This window comes from Salvelinus alpinus, chromosome 21 (genome assembly GCF_045679555.1).
Source record: "Salvelinus alpinus chromosome 21, SLU_Salpinus.1, whole genome shotgun sequence".
In the NCBI taxonomy this organism is placed as follows: domain Eukaryota; kingdom Metazoa; phylum Chordata; class Actinopteri; order Salmoniformes; family Salmonidae; genus Salvelinus; species Salvelinus alpinus.
In genome coordinates, this window is record NC_092106.1 from 16,656,140 (window position 1) to 16,683,832 (window position 27,693).

The 27,693-nt window shown below is 44.7% G+C and overlaps 2 protein-coding genes and 2 pseudogenes across 3 annotated transcripts; 2 read left to right on the forward strand and 2 right to left on the reverse strand.

Moving 5' to 3' along the window:
• The first annotated feature begins 1,954 nt into the window (after positions 1-1,954).
• LOC139547927 (uncharacterized) lies at positions 1,955-5,423 on the forward strand. The gene has a single exon (XM_071357124.1). The coding sequence runs from the start codon at positions 2,266-2,268 to the stop codon at positions 2,896-2,898; it is 633 nt and encodes a 210-aa protein (XP_071213225.1). The 5' UTR covers positions 1,955-2,265; the 3' UTR covers positions 2,899-5,423.
• Positions 5,424-17,630: 12,207 nt separating this feature from the next.
• On the forward strand, positions 17,631-20,141 carry LOC139547499 (otolin-1-A-like; annotated as a pseudogene).
• On the reverse strand, positions 19,833-22,805 carry LOC139547921 (low affinity immunoglobulin gamma Fc region receptor III-A-like). 2 transcript variants are annotated; one of them, XM_071357117.1, is made up of 6 exons: positions 22,682-22,805; positions 22,506-22,541; positions 21,597-21,887; positions 21,078-21,344; positions 20,625-20,900; positions 19,833-20,305 (listed from the first exon to the last, which is right to left on the reverse strand). In XM_071357117.1, the coding sequence occupies exons 1-6, from the start codon at positions 22,704-22,706 to the stop codon at positions 20,211-20,213; spliced, it is 990 nt and encodes a 329-aa protein (XP_071213218.1). In that variant the 5' UTR covers positions 22,707-22,805; the 3' UTR covers positions 19,833-20,210. The 2 variants fall into 2 exon arrangements, with proteins under 2 accessions (XP_071213218.1, XP_071213217.1); XM_071357116.1 differs by having other exon boundaries at positions 19,833-20,900.
• Positions 22,806-24,988: 2,183 nt separating this feature from the next.
• LOC139547924 (rab5 GDP/GTP exchange factor-like) lies at positions 24,989-26,701 on the reverse strand (annotated as a pseudogene).
• Between the last annotated feature and the right edge of the window lie 992 nt (positions 26,702-27,693).

A 27,693-nucleotide genomic window follows, 5' to 3' on the forward strand; every position in this document is an offset into this window, starting at 1 on the left:
TCTCCATACACCTACAGTATACGCTCTCTCCATCAAAGCCTGTTCTTATCACACACTCACCTCATTTTATCACCTCCTTTTTCTGACCCCGTTTGTCCACTTTTCACTCTCCTTCCAATAATACTATTGAAAAATCAGTGAGCTACCTGACTGTTCAACTGTTTAGAGTCCCAAATAGTGACATGCTCCCTCGTGCTGTGAGTCTGGCTTCCGGCAAGCAGAACTGTCATGTTCAAAGCGAACAGGGGGGATGCCTGAAGAGAATTATAGAGGACTCTGTCCCATTATAGTGTGTGTGCGCACAGGCAGCGCTATTGAGGCCATCTCCATTTTGAAGTAGTCAATTTTCTTCTACTAATTCTAAGAGTTGGTAAACAAACTAAAAGGGTGCGTACTGCCACCTGGAGTGTTGTTTGAACAGGTATAAAGCCAAGGTTGTTGATTTACTGCCACCTGCAGTTATGGAATGTTTGCTCACAAGTATAATTCATTATGTGATCCTTCCTTAACCCATAGGAAGTCCCACTCAGTTGATTACTTCAAAATATCAAAAATCCTCGAATACACTGCCCATGCTAAAACAGGCTTTTGGCCACTAGAGTCCTCTATCGTTCTCTATGAGAATGCCATACAAAAGTTGCCTGGACAAGCGCGTCATGTGTCTCCTATCCAATAATGCAGGACAGAGTTTTGATTACTATTCCACTGACTTAACGACTATGGATTAGCCCTATTTGTGAAGAATCCTGCTTTATTTAGATGTTCATTTAAAGACACACTTGCACCCAACACTCTGTCCACCCAACGCTCTGTCTGTAAAAACCCAACTCCAGGGAAAGAGAGAGTAGTGGGTGTGGTGTAAAGAACATTACCTGCTACATGTAGGCTATATTGGTGAACAGGTAGTGCAGCTTTTTACACAAAGCAGCGTAACTGTAGTGGGACACAGGCCATTCTCTCTGGTGTCCTGCAATACACTTTATCCAGTAGAACCGAGGGAGCGCGGTCAGCAGCACGTTATCAGACAGAGAGGTGAGCTCACTTTATCCAGTAGAACCGAGGGAGCGCGGTCAGCAGCACGTTATCAGACAGAGAGGTGAGCTCACTTTATCCAGTAGAACCGAGGGAGCGCGGTCAGCAGCACGTTATCAGACAGAGAGGTGAGCTCACTTTATCCAGTAGAACCGAGGGAGCGCGGTCAGCAGCACGTTATCAGACAGAGAGGTGAGCTCACTTTATCCAGTAGAACCGAGGGAGCGCGGTCAGCAGCACGTTATCAGACAGAGAGGTGAGCTCACTTTATCCAGTAGAACCGAGGGAGCGCGGTCAGCAGCACGTTATCAGACAGAGAGGTGAGCTCACTTTTATAGGATCCTTATTGTTGTTTTTTGTTGGCCTACAGATTGTTACAGATTATTATTGTGTCGTATAGGCATGTAGGCTAGCATGTAGACTACATTCATGTGAGAAGGCCTATTCAATTGTTACACAATGTCTCTCTAGGGCATTAGATAGCCACAATTATTTATCAGAGAGGTGTAACAGGAAAGGACCTGGAAAACCAGCACACATGCTTGGATTAGATTTTAGGTTTATTTATTGACATGCCACAGTGTGTGTTTTTATCTATTTGGTCCATAACTGTTTATTAATGAGTAGGCTATTACTCTGGTGAAGAAGTGTGCACTGGTGTCAGGTGAGTTTCTGACTCTGAGACAGAGGCTTTCCTATTGTGCCCCTAGCTACTTAATGTAAATTACCCTGTGTGGAAGTAGAGTAAATGTCTGTTCCTTTCCACCATCTGTATGGTGGTGGACCCTTTTGACATCATTGACAATAAAAAGGAAGGTGCCAAGTGTGCTGTTTGAGTGGAACACTGTGTGTGTGTGTGTGTGTGTGTGTGTGTGTGTGTGTGTGTGTGTGTGTACTGTGCATGCGTGCAGATTTAATTGACCTTGTCTGGGGCTCTCAGGAGCTAATTTCTACAGGTCCTCTCCACCAGAGAGACCCCTGTGGCCCCCAGGGGACATGGGCTATGATTGACCCTGGACCTTCTCATTAATAAACACAGACCCACAATTTAATGTGTTTTCTAATACCATTTTGCATTGTTTCCTCCCTCAAGGATATGGTAGGTATGTAAGACATGGGTAATTACAGAGTAGCAGGCACACTGAAGCTGAAGAAGACTAGGGTTTATAATGAGACTACTACAAACACTTGAGGTTATATCACTGAACAAAGAGTTTCCCCCAACACACATGCATGCATACACACACACACACACACATGGTAAACTCATTTTTCAGCTACGAAGTGTTTTCCCTCTTGCAATTGGTGATGCCTCCTGGGAAAATAGGGGTAATTCTATCAGGTGAGTCGACTAACTGTATATCTTTCCACATGATTGATGTTGTGTTGTCTGTCTTGTGTGTTTGTTTGTGTTCATGTCCATTATGTGTCCCCTGCTGCCATTATCACTGCCACCCTCCTCCTTTCTCTCTTTCTCCCTCCCTTTATTTCTCTTTCTTTTTCTCTCTCTCCTATCTTCCTATCCCTCCTCTCCTCCTTCCCTCTCTCTTATCTTGCTCTCTCTGTTCCTTTCTCTGCCCCTCCCTCTCCCATCCTCACCCTGACCAATGGAGCAGCATGAGGATGGACTTTAAATACCTGAAGGAGTACCTGGACTGGCTGTACTACCAGTACCTGCTCATCACAGGCATATATGTGCTTGAGCCCTGGGAGCAGTCCATCTTCAACTCTGTCCTCTTCTCCTCCATGGCCATGGTCATCTACACCTCCTACGCCTTCGTGCCTGTACACGTGTGTCTGGCACACAAGTTCTTCTCCGGAATCTGCGGGGAACAGCCAGAAAGCACCATGCCACTCATAAACTAGGCAGTGGATGGATGGGATGGATGGCAGGAAGGAGATTGGGAATGAGAAGGGAGGACCCCCTATCTAAGATGTTGACATTTGACCTTGACCTCACTTGACTCGATGGCTGTCTGACCTCTCAGTTCTCTCTCACCACCCTCTCACCATACAGTCACCCACTACTCCCACAATCCACAATACTCTACTACCTACTCAGCAAAGGAAGGCTGAGTTTAGGATGTTTCCCCTTACCCCTGGTATTATACTATACATCACTGTACGCTACTTTCACACCTTTGCTGTGAAACGCCTTGTTTTTTCCAGAAATATGAAATGTGGTTTGTTCTTTTTTATTCTTCTCACTCTGTAATAGTGTGAATGCATATCACATCTCTGTGTTTTGCATTTGCCTGCAGGTAATGCCACTTATCTCTGACTGTTGACGGCTGTCTGATATAGGGTGAGACATTACCGATCACAATACATTTACATGCACTTAAACCCACTGGACAATGCTAATGATGACTGACTGCACTGGAGTGATTGACTGCACTCCAATTACTGAGTCATAAAGCAAATCTTTCCCTAGACTAGTCTCCTGCTATACAATGTAATCAGAGACATTGAGACCAGGCAAAGATTACAAGGTTTTAAAATTTTCCTCCCAACCCTAAATATGTCTGATGATTTGTCAATGAATACATTGATCAAACTGAACAATCATATCCTTGTGTGCACAGCCCTGTCCCCCATCCACAGTGTTTTTACGGTTGCTATGCTTGGCAAGAGGAAATATTAGCTCTCTGGTTCAGGCTTTGTTTTGTCATTGACTTAAGGACCTTCTGATTTAGTTTGTATATGATTTGTAACTATATTTATATTGATATTTATATGCACTGGTAAAGCTTGGCTGCTTACAATGTAAATTACGAAAACAATTTGTTTTCTCTTGTGGCCATGTACAGTACATTCAGGAAGTATTCAGACCCCTAGACTTTTTCCACATTTTGTTACTTTACAGTCTTATTAAAAATACCCTATAATGACAAAGCAAAAACAGGTTTTTAAGAAAAATCATAGCAAATTTATTTAAAATGAAAAACAGAAATACCTGATTTACATAGGTATACAGGCCCTTTGCTATGAGACTTGAAATTGAGCTCAGGTGCATCCTGTTTCCATGGATCATCCTTGAGATGTTTGTATAACTGGATTGGAGTCCACCTGTGGTAAATTCAATTGATTGGACATGATTTGGAAAGGCACACACCTGTCTATATAAGCTCCCACTGTTGACAGTGCATGTCAGAGAAAAAACTAAGCCATGAGGTTGAAGGAATTGTCCGTAGAGCTCCGAGACAGGATTGTGTCGAGGTACAGATCTGGGGAAGGGTACCAAAACATTTCTGAAGCATTGAAGATCCCCAAGAACAGAGTGGCCTCCATCATTCTTAAATGGAAGAAGTTTGGAACCATCAAGACTCTTCCTAGAGCTGGCCGCCCGGCCAAATTGAGCAATCGGGGGAGAAGGGCCTTGGTCAGGGAGGTGACCAAGAACCTGATGGTCACTCTGACAGAGTTCCAGAGTTCATCTTTGGAGATGGGAGAACCTTCCGGGAGGACAACCATCTCTGCAGCACTCCACCAGTCAGGCCTTTATGGTAGAGTGGCCAGACGGAAGCCACTCCTCAGTAAAAGGCACATGACAGCCCGCTTGGAGTTTGCCAAGATTCTCTGGTCTGATGAAACCAATATTGAGCTCTTTGGCCTGAATGCCAAGCGGAGGAAACCTGGCACCATCCCTACGGTGAAACATGGTGGTGGTAGCATCATGCTGTGTGGATGTTTTTCAACTGCAGAGACTGGGAGACTAGTCAGGATCGAGGGAAAGATGAACGGAGCAAAGTACAAAGAGATCCTTTATGAAAACCTGATCCAGAGCACTCAGGAACTCAGACTGGGGCGAAGGTTAATTTTTCAACAGGACAACGACCCTAAGCACACAGCCAAGAAAACAGAGGAGTGGCTTCAGGACAAGTGTCTGAATGTCCTTGAGTGGCCCAGCCAGAGCCCAGACTTGAACCCGATCTAACATCTCTGGAGAGACCTGAAAACAGCTGTGCAGCGACACACCCTATCCAACCTGACAGAGCTTGAGAGGACCCCAAATACAGGTGTGCCAAGCTTGTAGCGTCATACCCACAACTCGAGGCTGTAAAAAATGCCAAAGGTGCGTCAACAAAGTACTGAGTAAAGGGTCTGAATACTTATGTAAACGTGATATTTCAGTTTTTTTTTTTTAAAGAAATTGTCAAGAAAATCTAAAAAACTGTTTTCGCTTTGTCATTATGGGGTATTGTGTGTAGATTGATGAGGGGGGAAAATGAAAGTGCTTTTATATCCTTTCAGTAAGCCTAATCATTAGTGGTCGAGACATTTCTGATGGCTTGATCACAGAGTTGCGTTAGGACAATGGATCACTGTGTGGCCTTAAACATTTACTGATATCTATGGTATATTTGTCTCTCATCACTGGATTCTTCAGAAATAAAGCAATTTTACAAATGTGAAAGAAATATCTGTTGGTGTTTACATTTAACTGTATTTGCATTCAAGACCTAAACTAGAGAAACAGAGTAGTGTTGATTTCAGTGCAGCTGTTTTGAGTCAAGTGTATTGATTTGATCTTGCACAGTATGTTTAGTGTTAATATATTTGTGTACAGTATATTATATAACAGGAAAATATTATTGCCTGCTGACCTACTGTATAATGTAAATGGGGTTGCAGAGTGGTCATGACTGAAAACATATCAAAATGACAACAAAAGCCTGGGTGGCACATTCCACTTCTAAGGGACAGCTGTGAGTCCAGGGTGTTGAGAGGGCTGTGCCACCCAATCAGTTCCCCCTCAGAGTACAGGAATTAGTGACCAGGGGTTTGGTTTACACACATCCTTTTATCTGGAGGCGTATTATTATTCTCCTAAGGAGGACTGTTACTTCTTACCACAGTAGGCTACCAGGCTGGTGTAAAGCCTAGAAGAAGAGACTACTGTACATTTATTTCCCTCTCTCTCTCTGCCTATGCATCTGTTAATCTTGCTCTTAAATAATGTCACATGTATACTCTGAACCGTAGACAATGGGAAGTATTGTGTTCACCAAAACAACTTGAAAACCCTGTAAATATGTAGAGAAGTGTTATGACCATTGCTAATACTCCAGACGGACATATGACAAAGGTAAACAAGAATAAACGACCCAATACAAGACACCAACCTGACAATGAAGTTATATAATTCATGTCACTTAAAAGGGATTGTGACATTTAACCCTCATACTACCAACATATTTTACATACATGGACTACCGATCATACAATCATGAAGCAAATATCATAGCAAGTCTTATCAAAATATTATAAAACTTTTTTCCAAAGTACAGTCCACATTAGTACTAAAAAGTTGATTTACGATCAGTTGGTAGAATCGTTTAGCGATACACCAGAATTTGAAATATACTTAATATTATTGACAAACAGTGATAATGATCAAAATATGGTTATATATCGTTTTTTAAATTTACTTACCCCACAGCCAGCATTAGCATCGCTGCTAGTGAAACAATGGGAATGGTATGGCCAATGGTGAGTAGGATGCTTCAAAAAGCATGTCCAAATCCTTAAAGTCACTTCAAACCAAATGTTATAGCAACCCAAATACCATTACAAGTTGCATATATAGAATATTGGAGGATATTATAGGAGTTCAGCTATTTATATAACATTTTCCGTAAGAATATACACCAATACAGCACCATGTGTACATTCAGAGGGTGGCTGGTTTCTGTATTACAGTTCTACCAAGTATACAAACTTGTATGAGTTGTTTTGACTGCAACTAAGCATATATCTAGATTTGGTACACATTTTCATTTAGATTTTGTACACATTTATACCTAGTTATAACCAGTTATACACACCAGTACTTGCCTGAATACTCAGCCTGAAATGAATTCCGCTGCTCTATCGATCGCTACATGCATTGTCTAAATCTGCCATCCTAGAAGTCGTTTGTGTGACTTCAAAATGAGGGGAGTTGTACAAAACAAATGTATCAGCGATTTGATCGTCTATAACTGATCTAACCAGTCAGAGTATCAAAGTTGATAACGTCAGCATGTAGGCCGGTTCTGGCCCAACCTGTCGGTTTCTGGGACCAATCCAAACAGTCAGAATGTGTTCCCATTCTAGAAATTGTAGGGGGGAGGCAAATCCAGACTCATTGTGGAGACAAAATGTCAGTTTGGCCGGAGCAATGTGGATTTGTAGCCAGGCAACACCAGTACAGCTCCCGTGTAGATTCTGAGTGTATCTAAGTTCTGTATCGCAGTTCTATTAATTATTTATACTATTGGCAGACGTTGTATACCATTGGCAGATATTTATATGTACAAGAATAAGGTAATTTTGGATTAGTACATAGTCATACGATAGATATGTGGTGTAGAAAAGTACAATCTTGGGTGAGTACATCGGGAGCTGTATCTCTGCAAATGATCAGTTTATCTGGTCAAAATCACTGATACAGGTCACCCTCCGGTGAATCTATGTCTACAGAGAAACATAGATTCAAATAAAGTTCTTATCTATCAAATGACTATAGGTGGAATTATGTGTTTTTGGCTGGGGTTAAAATGTCCCCAAAGGACTTTAAAAAGTGTTTAAGTCTATATTGATACAGAAACACTAAATAATGATTTTGATTTGTTAAGAATTTGTTGACTGACAAAGTCAGAAAAAATTGAAGAATTGAATAAACCACCTTTAGGCTATGATAAAAAAAATATGTCTCTGTGTTCAAAATGACCTCAGTCGGTAGTATGAGGGCTAAAAAGGATGAACGGTGAAGGAAACTGAAAATTCACATTTACGTTTCTGTTTTTAAAGAGGCTGGCTCTGTTGCTGTTTCATAACCTGGAACTGGACACCACCACCTTATTCTTTCCAGGAATAATACATATCTTTTCTCTATGGGGAAAATTAAGACCTGAGTTATGCGGGCGTAAATAGAACATTATTCTATTTTTATGTGCGAATGTGGGAAATGCCAGTGCCAGCAAGATGTTTGGGGTGGAGATCAAAGAAATGGACGTGTGGCAGAGGTCAAGTCAAATCAAATTGTATTTGTCACATGCGCCGAATACAACTAGGGGTCCCGTGTGACTCAGTTGGTAAAGCATGGTGCTTACAACGCCAGAGTTGTGGGTTCGAGTCCCACGGGGGACCAGTAGGGGGAAAAGTACAAACATGTGTACACTCACTACTGTAAGTCACTCTGGATCAAAGCATCTGGTAAATGACTCAAATGTAAAATATGTTGTCTTCACTGTGAAATGCTTATGAGCCCTTCCTAACAATGCAGAGTAACAAAAATGTAATAACATAAGAGGGATATAGTATATATCCAAGAATGGAGCTATATATAGGGAGTACCAGTACCAGATCAATGTGCAGGGTTATGAGGTATTTGAGTTAGATATGTACCTGAAGGCAGGGTAAAGTGACTAAGCATCACAATTAGGAAGAGTAAAATAAAGAACAGTGCAGCAGAAAATGATGAGTGTAAAAGTGTGTAATGTGTTGTGAGTGTGTGTATATAGTCTAGTGAGCGTGCGTAGGGTCAGTACAGATAGTTTGGGTAACATGAATTGACTATTTAGCAGTCTTATGGCTTGGGGGTAGAAGCTGTCTCTGAGCCTGTTGGTCCAAGAACCAACGCTCTGGTACAGTTTGCCGGAGGGTAGCAGAGTGAACAGTCTATGGCTTGGGTGGCTGGATTCTTTGGCAATTTTTTGGGCTTTCCTCTGACACTGCCTGATATAGAGGTCCTGGATGGCAGGGAGCTCGGCCCCAGTGATGTACTGGGCTGTCCACATCACCCTCTGTAGCGCTTTGTGGTCAAGGGCGTTACATTTGCCATACCAAGCGGTGATGCAGCCAGTCAAGATCTTCTCGATGGTGCAGCTGTAGAACTTTTTGAGGATCCGAGGGCCCATGACAAATCTTTTCAGCCTACTGAGGGGGAAGAGGCATTGCCGTGCCCTCTTCACAACTGTGTCGTTGTGTGCGGACCATTTTAAATATCCAGTGATGTGGATACCAAGGAACTTGAAGCTCTCCACCCGGTCCGCTACAGCGCCGTCGATGTGGGTGGGGGTGTGCTTCCCCCTCTTTCTCCTATAGTCCACAATCAGCTCCTTTGTCTTGCTGACGTTGAGGGAGAGGTTGTTGTCCTGGCACCACACAGTCTCTGACCTCCTCCCTGTAAGGCTGACTCATTGCCGTCGGTGATTGGGCCTACCAATGTTGTGTCGTCAGCAAACTTGATGATGGTGTTGGAGTCGTGCGTGGCCACACAGTCGTGGGTGAACAGGGAGTACAGGATGGGACTAAGCATACACCCCTGTGGGGCCCCCGTGTTGAGGGTCAGTGTGGCGTAGGTGTTGTTGTTACCCTCACCACCTGGGTCCGGCCTGTTAGGAAGTCCATGATCCAGTTGCAGAGGGAGGGGTTCAGTTCCAGGGTCCCTAGATTGGGAATGGACTATGGTGTTGAACGCTGAGCTGTAGTCTATGAATAGCATTGTCACATATTTATTTCCGCTCTTGTCCAGGTGGGAGAGGGCAGCGTAAAGTACAATTGAGATTGCGTCATCTGTGGATCTGTTAGGGTGGTATGTGAATTGGAGTGTTTCTAGAGTGTCTGGGATGATGGTGTTGATGTGTGTCATGACACATGTGAGTGCTATTTAGGCAGGTTAACTTCGAGCTCTTGGGAAAAGGGACAATGGTGGTCTGCTTGAAACATGTTGGGACAAGGAGATTTTGAAAATGTCTGTGAAGACACTTGTCAGCTGGCCTGCAAAAAAGGCATTTAGCACATTTGGGAATTGTGCATCGCTGGGCAACTCATGGCTGGGCTTCCCTTTGTAATCCGTTATCATCTACAAGCCCTGCCACATAGGACAATCATTGGAGCCAGCGTAATACTATCCCAACTTCCTCCTATATTGTCCTTTGCATGTTTGATGTCTTGTCGGAGGTCGACGTGGGCTTCCTTGTATGTGTCTACCGTATTCTGACCTTGACTTCATTCCACCACCTTTACGCGCAAAGAAGCCATGAATAGGGTCGAGCGAACCTGCCGGTTCTGTCACGCCCTGACCTACAACACCATAGAGACTAGGGGGGGTTTCTAGTTATTGTGTTTCTATGTTGGTGTGTTTGTATGGTTCCCAATTGGAGGCAGCTGATGATCGTTGCCTCTAATTGGGGATCATACTTAGGTTGTCATTTTTCCCACCTGCGATGTGGGATATTGTTTTTGTTTAGTGCTATGTGCGTGTGACAGCGACAATGCCGGGGTCCGCGGCCACAAAAACCCCAAGATTCTTTTTTGGGGGGGGAGGCACAACGGGCGGTCGGTCGAGTCGAGGAGAGAGCTAGAGACTGTCGGGGAGTCAATGGAGCAGTGTGAGGAGGGAGATCGGAGAGAGATGTTGGTTAGGTGTATTCTGCAGCGCATTCGCCCTGAAGAGCGCCTCCTCAGCCCGGTACGTCCTGTGCCGGCTCCCCGCACTCTCCCTGAAGAGCGTGTCATCAGTCCGGTGAAACCTGTGCCGGCTCCACGTACCAGGCCTCCAGTGCGCCTCCCCAGCCCTGTACGTCCTGTGCCGACTCCCCGCACTCGCCCTGAAGAGGTGTCATCAGTCCGGTGAAACCTGTGCCCGCTCCACGCACCAGGCCTCCAGTGCGCCTTCCCAGCCCGGTACGCCCTGTGCCGGCTCCCCGTACTCGTCCACCAGTGCGTGTGTACAGTCCAGAGCCTCCAGTGACGGTCCACAGTCCGGAGCCTCCAGTGACGGTCTACAGCCCGGAACCTCCAGCGACGGGTCACAGTCCAGAGCTTCCAGCGACGGTTCACAGTCCAGAGCCTCCAGCGACGGTCAAAGGTCCGGAGCTTCCAGTGACGGTCCACGGCCCGGAGCCCTCTGGGTTCTCTATGGTGTTGTAGGTCAGGGCGTGACTAGGGGGGTTTTCTAGTTATTGTGTTTGTATGGTTCCCAATTGGAGGCAGCTGATGATCGTTGCCTCTAATTGGGGTTCATACTTAGGTTGTCATTTTTCCCACCTGCGATGTGGGATATTGTTTTTGTTTAGTGCTATGTGCACTTCGAACTGCACGTTAGTTTATTTATTTGTTGTTTGAAGTTTCACCTCAATAAATATGTGGAACTCTACACACACTGCGCTTTGGTCCACTCATTATAACGAACGTGACAGGTTCCAAGTGAAAAAAACATCTACTTAATCTTTTCAAATAGAATTAACAGCATTCTCCATGCACTGTAAATTATACATTGATATGATAAGAGCTATTGATAAGGGCTAGGTAAAATAGTAAGTGAACAGAAAAAATTATTGAATAAAAAACTACCTGATCAAAATTGTATTCCACTTCTCCAGGCAGAGGCCAGTCTTTTCTCTGTCCTGCTCTGAAAGAGCCTCATTATTGCAGATGAATTTCAATTAATCATATTGAGTGAAACAATGCACAGGAACCCTATCCTCTCCGCCCCTCCCTTCCCCTCCAGAATGGGTTATGCTTCATTAGTGACAGTAGATGAAATCAGAACTCCCTTATCTAATGATCAAATGTAAATAAAGAGAGCTATCGGTCTTGACGCTAACTCTGTAAACACATCCACAATGGGCCCAATGCTAAGTAACACTGTTTACGTTTGAACCTCTCACCTTTCTTGGCTTGCTTTGTTGTTGCTTCTCACAGGACAATTCTTAGCATCTCTCTCTCTCTCACACTCTCTCTCTCTCTCACACACACACACACACACACACACACACACACACGTGCGTTTGTTTACTATCCTTGTGGGGACCAAAGAATTGATTTCCATTCAAAATCTTATTTCCTCTAAACCTAACCCTTAACCTAACCCTAACCTTAACCCCTAACCCTAACCTTAAACCTAGCCCCTAAGCCTAAAATATACTTTTTCCTTGTGGGGACCGGCAAAATGTCCCCACTTGTCTGAATTATCCTTGTTTTGCTATAGTAAAAGCACAAAAACACACACACACACCGTGTGTGATCCGTCAGTATGATATTGATCAGGTTTTGAAGGCCTACATTTCTTATGTAAAACACAACACAGTTGTTAGGGCACACCTACAGTCTGTATTTCAGTGTTTCCCAAACACGGTCTAGGTCAAAAACCAAAACGTGCACCCCTTGGGGTCCTGAGTTTGGGAAACCCTGCTGTAACTCCACCTATCCATTCACTCACTCATACAGTTTTAGTCGAGTGCAGGGTTGTGGCATTACTGACTTTGTCCCCATGGTAATGAGCAAAGCTTTTGTTTAGTGAGAACTGTGATTGACAAGGAGCAGAGGGTGCCAATTTCATTTACTCACAGAGAGAAAGAAAGACACATCTAAACATGATACAGATTTACTATCAAAGCCATGTAAATCTTTAATGAGAGTTTGTTCATGGATAATTATTTTACTAGTGAATCTATCTGTTCTCTTGGTTCGTTTTCATCAGATTGGATTTGTTCTGGTCCTCTCAGATAGACACACACAATCACAGACAGCAAAGAAAGCCTAACACTAAGCACGTGCCATTTGTACTGTTTGTTTTGAGGGTAGTCTGTTTGCTTTACCGGGTTGGGTGGAGAAATCATTGAGGTCAGTCATTAGACTAGTGTGCGTGCCGGTGTATTTGTGGGAGAGAGGAAGAAAGGGTCCTTTTTGGTTGAACAGGTGTACATCTCCCTTCTACTATGCAAAGATGGAGGTGATCATGGTGAGCACCTGTTTTTGTGGACAGTTGGACGCCCCTCCCTGCTGTCCCCTCATCTCCAGAGACGAGGTGAGCTAGGTAATAGACTGGCCATGGAGTTATAGAATTCCATCACGCCCTGAGCAAACTCAACCTCACATGATCGCTACTGGATTCAAACTAAAGAGAAAATAAGGAGGCATGGGAGAGTATGACCGATAGTCACCCCCAGAAGGGTTGGTTAGTAAGTTCATAGCCCATAGCCTTACATGACGACACCACACACAGATTAGGCATGTCACCATGTATATGGTTATGCATGTGGAGAGATGGTTAGGGTTAAAACTGCCTCCCCAGTTCCACTTGTCTTTCTGTCATGTACCATCAGATAATGAGATTGTCCTCTACCTATAGATAAAAGACAGCAGAGAAATGAATATGAATCATGGTGTTTCACATTGCAGACCTATCTATGTTATGTAAATATGTGTGCAAGAGTAGCTCAGGACAAATAAGCTTTGGGTTCTGTTGTGTGTATCCAAGGAACAGGACTGGTGGGGAGGCCTCAGTGACTTATTTTATCAAACAACACTGCCACCTAGTGGCTATGGGATGTTAGGAACAGGGGGAGGGCAGGAGAGAGCAGGATTTGAACACACAGGAGCCCAGGGGAGTGGGGTCAGGTCAGGTTTCTAGGTCAGGGTTACCATCAGTAAGTGTGTGGCTTGACATCACTGTGCTCCATTATGGATGATGGTAGAACTGATCGCTCAACCATAACCTATGGTCCCCCTGTCAACCTATTCTCAAAGACATACTGTTAATGTGACATAAACAAGCATCATTTTACCATATATCACTGTTGTTTATAAAAATCTCTATCCCTCTCTCTCTTTGCCATTCTTTTCAGCCCTCTTCTCATCTGCTCCATTTCTCGTTCTCTCCTTTTCTCAATCAACAGTGACTACTGAGACTGACCGGACACAAGACAAGGCCAACACCTGATGCTGGTAAATATGTATTTTTGCCGTCATACTGTAGATTTTGAGGCAAGTCTGACTATAGCCTAATATTTAGCAAATAGTTAAAACATGCTCGTAAGTAAGTATTGCATCTCTATGTTAAAGTGGAATAGGTGTTAAAAATGTTTTGGGTGAACTAGACCTTTATACTAACCATGCGCCTGTTTTGATGAAAAAGAAATCAAACGTTTTTCAATAACTTGTATTTTTCCTTCATGTAATGAATGGATATTTGATAAGTTGTTTAATGCTTATTTGTATTAGCACTTATGTATGCTACGTGCCTTGCATTCAATCCTGGCCCTAGATTTTTTAAACTTCTATAAAATATAAGGTTTTGGCATATTCTCTAGAAAATGTGTGTTGCTAAACTTTCTTTTTCAGCTATTCTTTTTTAGTAAGATGTAGGCCTAAAACAATGGATAGAAAACCAAACCCTGTGTGTTGGAAAGAGAGAGAGAGAGAGTGAACGTGTGGGTGGTTTTTAAAAGATTTTCTAATGGTTCTTCGATGACTTAAAGCCTGTCCTTTCTCCACAGGGTCATAGAGAAGTCCATTTGGAGCTCTACACCTGATCATAGTCTGGGTTACTCTACCTCTGTGGGACGGGGTCCGACCCGGGGCTAGGGGGCAGGTAGAGAACGTAGGTGGGGGGAAACAAGTGGGTGGTACCAGAGCACTTTTACCTTGCACTCACCTGACCATGACCCTCTTTCTCTCTCTTTCTCTTTCTCCCCTGTAACCCACTCCCAGACCCTGTTTTCCCCAACTACCCCCACCTCTTTTGGCCCTGGGCTCCTCACTCCCCACAACCCCTTACTCAGGGATCACTCTCCTGGGGTCTCTCTCCACGCAGACACCCCTCTGTGTCTCTGGGGAGTCTGCTTGGGTCTCTGATACCCTTGCCATGCTTCAGCTTCCATCTCACAAGACAATTAGGCTCTGTGCATACTTTTTTATGCTGCCTTCTTCAGTAACGCTCAATGGCAAACCAACAACCAAGATATTTTAAGAAAATAGGGTGTACCTGTTCTAGATTGAAATATCCATTTCAATATTGAACAGCTCAAGAAAAGTGTGTCAGATAATATGAAGGTATTGCTTGGTCTCACTACATAAGAGGCATATATTTATTTGCCAAAACTTCAAGCACCAAAGTCATTAGTTGCTAATTCCAAGGTCTCTAGATTTCACTTGATAAGGCAGGCTGGGCTGTTGAACAAGAATCTGTCTATGGCCAGGTTAGTGTACCAGGGGATAATCTGAGAGGAAAAGGAACTGGTGTTTTGGTAGAGGGCATCAATCAGAAACTAAGATGGACATTTTGATAATGGTTTACTTCAACTGTCATCCTACTCACTAGGGCTAAAAGGAAATGTTCACCCAGGAGGCAAACAACTGTCTGATCTTTCACACATGCACACACTCACACACCTTCCCGCCTGCACCCCTACATCCTCTATACTGACACTTAGAGATCTTCTTTCCATGAAGAGTCTTAGTTAATGTAAAGTACCCATGCAAGTCATCCTGCCTCTGTCCCTGCTCCACTGCTCCTGCTCTATTCTTGACTGTATATGTTTTTCTCCATGGTGCTGTACTGTGGGAGCGCCTGGGGTCACGGGCAGTGCCAGTGTTAGGTGAGTGGGCAGGTGAGCGGTGCTTGTGTTCCTGTGGTGGCGAGGCTGGTAAACTGACCAGTTCTGTTGTGTGGACTGAATGGAGGAGTGAGACTGAGGGGTGGAACCTCAACGAGCCATCTCAGGGACGGACCACGTTCAAACTGCTTGGAAGGAGAGCCAGAGAGATGGAGGGAGAGCAAGAGAGATGGAGGGAGAGCAGGAGGCAGAGCTAATAAGAGGATGCTAATAAGAAGATGCTAATAAGAGAATGCAAAGAGGAGAGGAGAAAGATGGAGGAAGAAAAAATAAGAAACAGGTGATAATTGAATATATGCAAATGGGAGGCACAGTCTTATATATTCAAAGTATAAATAAAGCTCTCCCTCACTACCCCTGGAACCCCCCTCTCTCTCTATTCCTCTCCTTCCATCTCACCCTCACCTCCTCTCTCTATTTCCCTCTTTCATTTCCCCTCTTCCTGCAATTTTTTGGGGTGGTCATAGATCCCTCAGGGAGGTTGAGGTCTTTAACTACTGAACCCTGTCCTCTGGTGGTAGTAGTTTCATTTGTATCAGTCACGAGCTGTCCTGTTACCACAGTGAGACTCAGTTTGCTATAACTGATGGTTATAACCATTCTTCTAACAAGAGATAGTTGGTTCCAGTGACTGTGCAGTGTGGCTGTGTGTTCACCTGTAGAGAGGTTTAGAGAGATAAGCTGTTTCCTTTGACGACAGCTCAGGTTTAGTAACTGTTGAGTGAGACAGTGAGATTAGTAGCGCTCTTTAGGGTAAGCTTTTCGTGGACAATCGCCAAGTAGATAGTGGTGATACAGATCTTAGATTCTGCGGTAGTTATAGAGGATTTGGGCTAAGCAGAGTGGGGCACCCTAAACAGTATACCTGTAGCTACTGATTTACAACTGTAATCCCTATTACTGCTATACTCTTTTACACAAGCTCACAATGACTTGACCAATATGGCCAGGAGAAATGTACCTTCTTGTATTGGAGTTGAGCTGCACTCCCTCCACCTGTAGTAAGACGTGTATGAACCCCACTATGGGGCCACTGGAAGCCTCCCAGCTTGGCTCTAGTCCCCCAGTAAGAGGGGGACTAGAGGGGGTGGCTGCGGGGCAGCAGGGTGGCTGCTGGAGGAATTTCTCCTCTATCAGGTGACCCGTTGCCTCTCTCCTCTCGCCCGGCCCACACCGGGGTAGTGCTTCTCACGGACACTGTATCCAGTGTCACAAAAGCACATTTTACACAACAGGGATACAGAGAGTGCGCCCAGGTGCAGTGGTCCTGCTTGGTCCAGCTCCAGGCTCTACTAGAATAGCTTGTCGTTGGGTTTCAAACCTCCCCCTGGGCTCACAGCTCTACTCCTCATTGGTGGGGATGTCCATCATCAAAGCCTTATAGAGATATCAAAGAGTTCCAGTGTTGCTGCTTCTGCAGCCTCCATGGTACTGTTAGACAGGGAATCAATGATTAGGCAGGCCCGTCATAATTAGGTAAGTGTCAAATTTGGATTTATTGCTTTATACTGAGCTCTGTTCAATAAGCGGTTTCTGTTTTGTTTGGCCTTTTTGTTTGACAACCCATTGTGAGGTGATTAGTTGAGTACCTGTAAGTTCTCAATCAACATCTTTGTGATGAGGTCATGTCTGGCAGTGCTGTGACAGTGGAATATTGAGTGGTTCATATACAATAGAATGGTCTGCAACAGAGAGAGAAACAGAGGGAGGGAGAGAGAGATGGATGGAAAAGAGAAGGTGTCAAACTCAGTCTTGGTAGATGAAAAGATAATGTATATGTTTTTTTTTGGAGGATTGTTGTTGTTATGAGGTCTCATAAATGTTCTCCTGCCCTGAGTCGAAAATACGTTGCTTTGAGCTACTGTAAATATTAATGTGGGATATACACCTAATATAATCAGTTTTGAAATAATGAATTTTTTAACCAAAAACCATGCAGTGACAGGGCAAGCTCACTATCTCCTGTGCCATAAAGCTCCAGACCTCTTGGCAGAGGCTGTAGTAAGTAGTATGCTTACATACAGGGATGCTACATCAGTGTATGAGAAGTGACAGTTTCTCCATTTCTCCCTCCTTAGATTCTTGTCAAACATCAGGATGCTCTCCTATCACTCTGCCCTCTTGGCAGTGGCAGTGATGTCATTCACAGTGACCAGTGTATCAACGAAGACCACTCAGTGACCAAAGTACCAATACACCAAGAAGCCTATGCCTTACCGCGAGCAGCCCCAGATTACCATGCAGCCCCTAACCACCATCATCCCTAAGACACTGAAATCAGTGGAGAAATCAGATCCCATGGATCCCTACCCCCTGGTTACCACAGAGACCACAACCTACCCGTGATGCCTACCAGGATTACTATACTGAAACCACACGGCCCCCTGGTGTTGGGCATGATAATTACACCCTGGATTATAACGAGTGCTACTTCAACTTTTGTGAGTGCTGTCTACAGGAGAAGGGCCCTCGAGGGCCAAAAGGGGGCAGAGGACTACCAGGTATTGAAATCACTATAACAACATAGGGACCTTTAACAATACCAGTATACTGTAGTGGTGACCCATGGATTTTGATATCTTGTTGAAACTATTTTCTCCCAGGTTCACCTGGAGAAGAGGGGGAGCGAGGACCCAGAGGCTTTCCTGGACTGGCTGGTTCAAATGGAACTACAGGGCCAAAAGGAGACAGAGGTGAACACAAAAGAGAAACGATACATTATTTATTCGAGATATGTACACTTTCCTGGCTGTGTGAGCTAACAGTAGATTTATTGATTATTCAAAGTTGTCTGTTATCTATCTCTCTTTCCCAGGAGTTAAAGGTAACCAAGGATACCGTGGAATGGCAGGAACTCCGGGTATCCCAGGGAAACAAGGAGAGAGCGGTAACCAGCCAATCCTTTTAACACATATAGGCACATACAGGCAAAGAAATCATGAAACAAGGCTACCTGTACCTGTTCCAGCCTCCATAAAGGATTATTAAATCAAACATGTAAAATCAATTCATATCTTCCTCATAAATTCTGTCTGCGCCTAGTTGCTGAGACGGCCCACTTACACTGTGCTCTGCGCCCTGCAGGTGGATTTGGCTTTAAAGGTGAAAAAGGTGACAGAGGGCCTCCTGGGGTCAAAGGTGACTGGGGGGAGAAGGGTGAAAGCCAAAATGGGACTAAGGGTGAGAGAGGGGAACCTGGAATAGAAGGCCCAACCGGACCCCCAGGACTGGCTGGGGCACAAGACTTGAAGGGGGACAAGGGGGACAAAGGGGAGTGTGGGACATTTGGGGAGAGAGGACTGAAGGGCTATAGAAGGGACCCTGGGCCTCCAGGTATTCAGGGACAGGTGGGCCTTCCTGGGGTGGATGGCATGCAGGGCTCCCCTGGTGTGGCGGGTGACCAGGGGGATCCAGGACCCCCAGGGGCTCAAGGTGAGCCAGGGGTGCGAGAGCTGCCTGGACACCAGGGAGGGGAATGTTTGGGCCAAAGGGTGACAGAGGCTCCCCCGGAATGAGAGGGGACAGGGGCCCTCGGGGGATCAGAGGGGCGAAGGGTAACGGGGTGATTCAAAAACACTCAGCCTTCAGTGTGGGCCTCTCCCCCAGTAAGTCCTTCCCTCCATCGGGCTTCCCCGTCCGCTTTGACAAGGTCTTCTACAACGGAGAGAATCACTACAACTCCTCCAACAGTTTCACCTGTGCCCATGGAGGGGTCTACATGTTCTCCTACCACATCACTGTGCGGAACAAGCCCCTGCATGCCGCCCTGGTAGTCAATGGGGTGAGAAAGGTGCGGACGCGAGACTCTCTGTATGGGCAGGACATCGACCAGGCATCCAGCCTGTGCTGCCGCAGCTGGCGGCGGGGGACCAGGTATGGCTGGAGACACTGAGAGACTGGAATGGAGTCTACGCCAGCAGTGATGACGACAGCACTTTCTCTGGCTTCCTGCTCTATGCTGACAAGCCCTGACAAACGATCTGATATCTAATACAATCAACTCTACTGTACCTCCACAATACCTAAACAATCTCTACTGGAACTCCTCCATACTCCACCTCACACTACCCATACTTTACCCCACAGACCAGCCCCTCTGGGCTGCTGCTCTACACAGACAACGCATGACAATGGAGCCCACTATGCCACCACAGTACCCGGCACTCACCCCATCTCTCTTCATATTCCCTCTATAGACCCAAGAACATAAGGACATCTTTACAAGACTGTCAATCTGGTAGAATGAAAATCGATGCCAGTAAGACTGATAGCACTGGTGTAGTTTAAAGTTTATTATTTGAGGAATAATAATCACATAATGTTTCCCAGGCTAGGTTAAATGAATCAGTATATTGTATCACTGCATTATGAGCTTTTGTACACTTTTGAAATAAAATCAATAAGTAAATGTTTGCCTTTGACTGGATTTATTTGGATTGAGTTTACAATCGACAGTGCAAATACAATTCAATTCATTCACAACTTAAGACAAATAACAAATAACAAATAACATTCTATTAATGAGTCATTTATTAATTAATTTAGATAAGGAATGTTATAAAACACAAGTACGTTCTGGAGGCATATGAATGGGTAAACTGGGGATGCAACTAAGTTGGTTCAAAAGGGTCTAATTCTGAAACTGATAGTGATAATGTACATTGATCTGGTATTGTTCAAAAGAAGTCCCTCCACAACATTTGTCCCATCATCTGAACCAACAACATCACAGGACAGTGTGTTTGGAGAATCACTGGATACATCGGGGAAGGTAGGGGGCTTAGAAGGCTAGATAGAGGTGGTGGTCTGCGGAGTTCCTTTCATAGGATCTGGATGAGATGGAGCTCTGGGCTGGAGAGAGACAACTGGTCCCTGATGTTTCCCTGTTAACACAGAGTCGGCGTCAGTTGGGAATGTCAGGGTATGGCAGTCGCCGTACCCTAGCTCAAGACCAAAAAAATAAAAGTAGGCTGCAAAAAAGAAGACTAAAAATCCCAATTAAAATGCACCGGCTGTTTAGCATGTTGGTTAGGTGGCTTTGGGACCATACGGAGCATTGCTCAGAGAGAAGCTGTCCCCCCCACCCTGCCATACCCTAGGTTTAACTGAACTGACGCCACTGGTCCACATTATGACGCGTCCTAAAGGGGGACTGCCTCTTTACTATTCTTTTCTGGTTTCTCATGTGTTCTGAGTGTTCACCTGTCACTCGCCCATAAGCTAAGGGCTCGCTGAGCCTCTTCAGCCCCAGAGTAGGAACGCTGGCTTTGCACCAGTACTGGCCTGAGTCCTTCAGTACTGTAACTATGTCCTGGGAAGAGGCAGGCCCCAGACTCAGCCCGTCCTGGTAGAAGTAGTAGTGGATGTGTGGAACCGGCTCACGGGCGTTCAGTTGGACCTGACACACCAGGAGCATACGGTCTTTATGGATCAGAGGGTCATTGGGCACAATCTCCAATATGGGCTCTGTCAGAACCTCTGCAGGGGAGAATATAGAGCATTAATACTGAAAAATATTCCTCACATACCTACTGGTATTCAATGACCATATGATAGTGATGATAATGGAATGATAAGGGTAAATCAACTTTGAAATATGATTCCACACCCTGCACAAACTCAAAATTACAAACCACACCAGTCACGCAACCTCACCTATGATGGACACTGGAGCAGCCACTGAGATCACAGAGTTGGTTTCCCTCTGTCCATCCCAGGATGCTCTGCACCAATAGGATCCGTGGTGTTGCAGGGTAAGGTCGGTGACACGCAGCTCTGGGCCAGGCTGTCTCTGAAGCTCCACCCCGTCTTTGTAGAATATGACCTCTGTCAGTCTGGGGTTGTCACGGACACGACACGTCAGGGTCATTGTCTCTCCAACCAGCATGGGCAGGGGCGGGGCCTGCAGGATGGCCCACCCACCTGGCAAAGAGCAGTAAGTGATTTTAGTTAACGGGGTGGGGTAGTCCCTGTCTGGCCTGTTGACAGTTACCCTCTATGGTCAGGTATGATACAGGTGTAACTTAGCCTGGTTGTCAGTCTGTTTTTGCTTATTTTGCTATTGTTACACGTTTGGCGTGACAACAAGAAAGGAGTTGGCTAATACAGACTGCTAACAGAAGGACAACCAAACTAGATGTCGTCATGGCTCAATATTGATAGGGGTTCTCTTACCGTCCACCTCTATTTCTATGGGCAGGCTGTGGAGGGTGTGTTGTGTGCTTATCCATGTGGTTCTCAGGCCCTGGCAGTAGTACTTCCCACTCTGCTGTGGCCTGGCCTTCCACAGGAAAAAGTACTCAGACTCCTGGAGCTGCTCGCCCCCCCTGAACCACCGGTACCTCCACTCGGCCGACACATTCCCAGGAACACTGCACTTCAGATGCACGCTCTCCCCTGAGAAGATCCAGGGTACCCCCTTGACTAGCTCAGCCACGGCTCTCTGCGGAGCGCTGGTGGGGAGGACTGTGAAGTAATGTTGACAGGTAAGTCTTTCTACCATTTTGAGTAGACTACTATGGCTGCGTTTTCACAGGCAGCCCAATTCTAATATCTTTATCCAATAATTGGTCTTTTGAACAATCACATAAGATCTTTTGACCAATCACATAAGATCTTTTCACATCAGATCTGTTTCAGAGCTGATCTGATTGCTCAAAAGACCAATTAGTGAAACAAATATCAGAATTGGGCTGCCTGTGTAAACGCAGCCTACTAGAGTCAGACTTGAGGACAAAATAAGCATAACTTCTGAGCATGAACAGCAACTTGGTCTTATTTACACGATCACCTAACATCACAAAAGGCAACTAATGTTCAGCATTGTATAACTATTACGTACTCATGAAAATAGACAATTTACATACTGTATTTCATATGATGACATTACACAACACTGGTTTGAAGAGAAGGATTTGAAATCTCAGAGGCCTATGATGGCTGACTACACAGTTAGCCCAAATCTTTTGCCACGAATTGGTATTGCTGACCAATCAGATCAGATCTTTGCCAATAATTGGTAAAAAGATCAGAATTAGTCTGCCTGTGTAAACGCAGCCAGGGAGAAATGTATTTACTAAATACCTTGTAGCTCAGCCAATTGAGGTAGTGTTGAAACAACTGAAACAATAAATAACCATTAATCATTAAAATAACCAACAATAAAATTGGTGATCATTCTGTCAATCAATCAATCAGTGATCATCTATACACATAAATAATGATCTGTAATCTCTTTAAGTGGACTGAAAGGAACTCACCAAGGAGGCTCAGTAAGAGCTTCATGTTGAGTGTTCTGTTTGTGCTTCTGATGGGGATAACTACAGTACAATCTTTATATATTGTCAGGGGAAATGAGACTACTTTCCTGTTTCGATTGCAAAAAATACGATGTGAAAGAAACATTGTCTTCCCTTTATTGCATAAGGCTCTTCCTGGCATCTTCAATAACTTTAGGGAAGTTCCTTTTTAGGAATGAGGGAATTACCAAAGCTCTGGGAGTCAACCTCATGTGTGCTGTTTTTTTTTTAACATCTAGCTACAGTAAGCACTTGTGAAATGTTCAAATAATGCTACACCTTCAAAATACAAGATAACAAAGATTTAAAAAAGGGCTCTGGCAGAAGGTGAACCGTGCACCAAAACAAGTTTGATTTCATAATGCATGATCAATACGTTTGATTTCAGCCCAGCCCAGCAAGTATATAATTGTGAAGCTGTGTCACAGTACTCAGATCAATATAAAGTATACACTGTGTACAAAACATTAGGAACGCCTTCCTAAAATTTTGTTGCATCCCCTTTTGTCCTCAAAACAGCCTAAATTCATCAGGGCATGGATTCTACAAGGTGTTGAAAGCGTTCCACAGGGATTCTGGCCCATGTTGACTCCAATGCTTCCCACAGTTGTGTCAAGTTGGCTGGATGTCCTATGGATGTTGGACCATTCTTGATACATATGGGAAACTGTTGAGCGTGAAAAACCCAGTTCAAAGGCACTTAAATATTTTGTTTTGCCCATTCATGGCACGCATACACAATCCATGTCTCAAAGTTTAAAAATCCTTCTTTAACCTGTCTCCTCCCCTTGAAGTGGATTTAACATCAATAAGGGATCATAGCTTTCACCTGGTCATTCTATGTCATGGAAAGAGCAGGTGTTCTTAATGTTTTGTACACTCAGTGTACATTGCAAACACACCTTTGCTTGCTCTACTTTTTTTCTACTTACCCTAGACAGTCATGTTACAGTGGTGACAAAGCCCTCTAGACACAGAACGGCTTTTGAGTTATTTTAGTCAACACAACAAACCCATGGACACTATAAAACAACACTGTCTCAATAAGTTACATTAAATACAAGACAATGTTGAGCTACTCCATACAAAAACAAAACTATGGTTGTACAGATATATTTTTTTACATAGCTTTTTCAAAAATACCTGATCATTGATTGTGTGCTATCCAATGCCTAGTTATTTCAGTTAGTGTTTAAATCGTATTGAATGGGATTTTAGCAACCAGGGTTTGTATCTGATAGTTACAAATGTGATAAAATTAAACAGGATAAAAAAATAAATCTAATATATAGGTAGGATGTAAATGTACTTTCTTGTTGCATCAAAGACACTACTCATCCAACTCAATGTCTACTGTTCCTTCATATATCCATCTGACCCTGAATGAATGGTTACTACATGGAGCTGAGATCAACATTGTTATGGCTATTCTGTTTGGCAACATTTACCCACAAAACATTTGTACAAATAAAATACCCCACTGTAAATTAAAGCACTTACTAAAAGTACTTTACTTAGATAAAACCATACTAAATATGGTTACTGAGAACCTGAAGACTTTCTTCTGACGAAGCAGCTGTTCAGCGGTCAAACAAGAGTGTAGGGACTTTTCGTATCTTCTATACTCTGAACTGCAAATCATTTATTTCTTATAGGAAAAATGTACAATTTGAACTATGGTATCAATCTAGCCATTTTAATAGGCTAAACATCCTTATCCCCTCTCAGAAGACTGTAGCCTGAATGCCTCAAATAAACCTGGAAAATGTTGAAACAAATAATACAATTACTCATGTAACTGTTCTCTATGCAAGACTATTGTATAGGATTTAGAATGACTGCTAATGTAAACTTTACAAGAATTGTGTCTTTATTGCATCCAATAATTAATATCCACACAATAAATAAAAATCACTTCTCTAAACTGAGCGCATGACTGAACAGGTTTGGCATTTACATATATACACACACACTTATTTATAGACATCTTCAGGGGAAATTTGGTTGTGGTTACATACGCATGATCCTAACAGATGCCTCTCACCAGGGCTTCTGTACTCAGACTTGGATTCAGTCAGGAGTAATACAGGGGACAAGATCAATGGTCTGTGTCCCAACAGTCTTAAAAAGCTTCCTTTCCTTCATGACCATCGATGAACCTATCTGGTACTCTTACTAATCAGTGCTGAAGACCGACCAAGAAAGTGGTCTATTTAAGAGTATTGGGGTACAGGCGACTGCATGCATCTATTTTATGTGTGCATACAATGGGGAGGGTTGGAGTTACACTTCTTGGATCCATTACAGGGAACCTATATGTGCATAAGAACAGGAGCCACTTTCCAGGGTGGAGAGAGAGAGAGTAACAAGTCCAGAGGGTCAGGGTAGTGGGATGTTGTGGGTCAGCCAGCAAACAACTGGGGCTGGAGAGGAGGAGGCAGGAGGTCGTTCTCCACATTGTCAGCATCTATGGCAGAAGAGGCGGGGGGGTGCATTTCCAGGAGGAACCTCTCCAACACATCCTGCACTTTGTGCTCCACCCCGTCCCTCCAGTCGATGAGGTCACTCTCCAGGCGGCGAGCTCCCTCCATGACGCGTTCCTGCCTCACGCCCAGCCCCGTCAGCAGGTCCAGACGCTCGTTCATCTCGCTGAAAGCAGCACTGCCTGGGGGGGAGGGGGCGGCCTGGGGCCGCTGGGGGGACGCCTGGCCTGACATGTGGAGCTCAAACTCCTCAGCGCTCAGGTTCAGAGACCGGCCATCAAGCTTCTCTATGAAGGCCACCGCACAGCACTGTAGAGGGACAGAGAGAGAGGAGAAAGAGGGGGGTTAGGGGAATCACAAATTATATTCTTAATATGTGTACAGTGTATGTGTATTTGACTTTGTTTGGTACAGCTTGTCTGTCTGTTTGCTTTGCGTACACAGCCCTCTCACCAGGTTGGTAAAGTAGTATCCGTCCTCTCCGCTCATGAGGCGGCTAGGGTTACAGAAGCGGGTGATGTACTGAATGTTGGACTGCAGTCGCGGAGGGTTGGCCTTCAAGAGATGTAGATGAGGGTGGGCAGGAAGTCATCAGCAGATGCCGCCTCCTTCTTGGTGGTCTTGATGGCATTGAATATGTGCTTACTGCAGCGCGTGATGCAGGTCAGCTTGTCCCTGGGCACACGCTTCGAGTCCATCTCTATCACGTCTACAGGAAGTCAGGGTGGAACAGAGTGGTAGTTAATGTGCTATGATGACATTATACATCACATGCATGTTCAGTCAGTGTTGGGGTCTCTTTGTAAAAAAACTAAAAACAAATTAATACAGGCTAAAGTCTGACCTGTGATGGCTTTGACTACATTATCAGACACCTCAGGAATCTCCTCATCCACAGGGACCCACAGCATCTCAATGGTGACCCAGTGCAAGGCCCTGCAACCCACACACACACACTTTAGTGAACAGATGCACAAGGAGGCATACAGCAGCTTTAATGCTCATACTCGGTATCATATCAGTTTCATTGTCTTTACCTGTTTCTCTTCTGAACAGCCAGGTCTTTCTTCTCATCGTCTGTGGTCTCAGGACAAAAGACCTCATCGTAGAGACGTGTCATCATGTACCTCTCTACCTCGTCCATCGCACTCTCCACGCGCTCCGACGACCCTGGGGTCAACACGGACACAGACGGGAAAACAGTAAATGTGAGTCATTCAAGGCCCACCTATAGATAGCTCTCAGAAAGGATCAGAGTGTGTTCATTCTCACCTGCAACTTTATCATCAAGCCCCTGTTTCAAGATATCCTTAATGATCTGGTATTATAGTATTAGAGGTGAGGAAAGGAGAGGTGTACCTTTGAAGTGTGTTTGCAGGCGGTCTGACAGGTTCTGGTAGAAGTCCTAAACACACTCAGACAGCTCATCAGCACCCAGGTCCTGTGGAACGAGCGCACTATTAGCTTGAAGGGATTGTCGTATATTGTCCTTCATTTCAAGTTTAAGGGCGAGTTCACGCTGAGTTCACGCTGATGTTACTCCAGAGCATTGAGTGAATAACCAAATGTTTGTTTTTTGCGTTTGTTTTTGTCATCCTTCTGTTCTACGATGAGGAAGTGAAATGGTCCAAACCCAAGCCGGAGGGGTGAATGAATAGAGGTAACCCCCATGGGACTCATCAGGCTCTCCACATTCAGAAGCCCCTGGTGCTATTGTAGTGTACTACTCACCCTCTTGCAGGCCGTGCTCTCTGTGAAGGCCCGGCACTGTTTGAAGATCTCCCTACCAGGTTTCAGTGTCTTGAGGAAGTCGATGAACTCTCGTGTGGTGCGGTCCGTCTCTAAGGGCTTGCGGCTCACTGAGGGGCTGAGGGTCGACTGGGCCTCGCCAGGGACAGAGTTTAGGAGGGCGGAGGACACAGATAATGGAGGGAATGATATGCCTGCGTGTATGTACAATATTCCATAGGTGGTGGATATAAAAGACTGGCTTTCAGCCAGCCTTTGGATGGGAAGTGGAGAAAATAAGGGTGGGTCTTTTTTCATGTCATACTTTACCAGCACAGCTTGCGGAGTTGTGATTTCACAAAACATCCTTCTGCAATCTGATTTTAGCTAGTCCCTTTTTGCTACTCTTCAAATGCATGGTTCCACATGAAAGCAATTGCCATACCAAGCAGTGATGCAGCCAGTCAAGATGCTCTCGATGCTGTAGCTATATAACTTTTTGAGGATCCGAGGGCCCATGACAAATCTTTTCAGTCCCCTAAGGGGCACTCATGTTGCAGGTCAGTGTGGCGGATGTGTTGTTGCCTACCCTCAACACCCGGGGGCTGGATGTCCAGGATCCAGTTGCAGAGGGAGGTGTTTAGTCCCAGGATCCTTAGCTTAGTAATGAGCTTCAAGGGCACTACGGTGTTGAATGCTGAGCTGTAGTCAATGAACAGCATTCTAACGTAAGTGTTCCTTTTGTTCAAGTGGGAAAGGGCA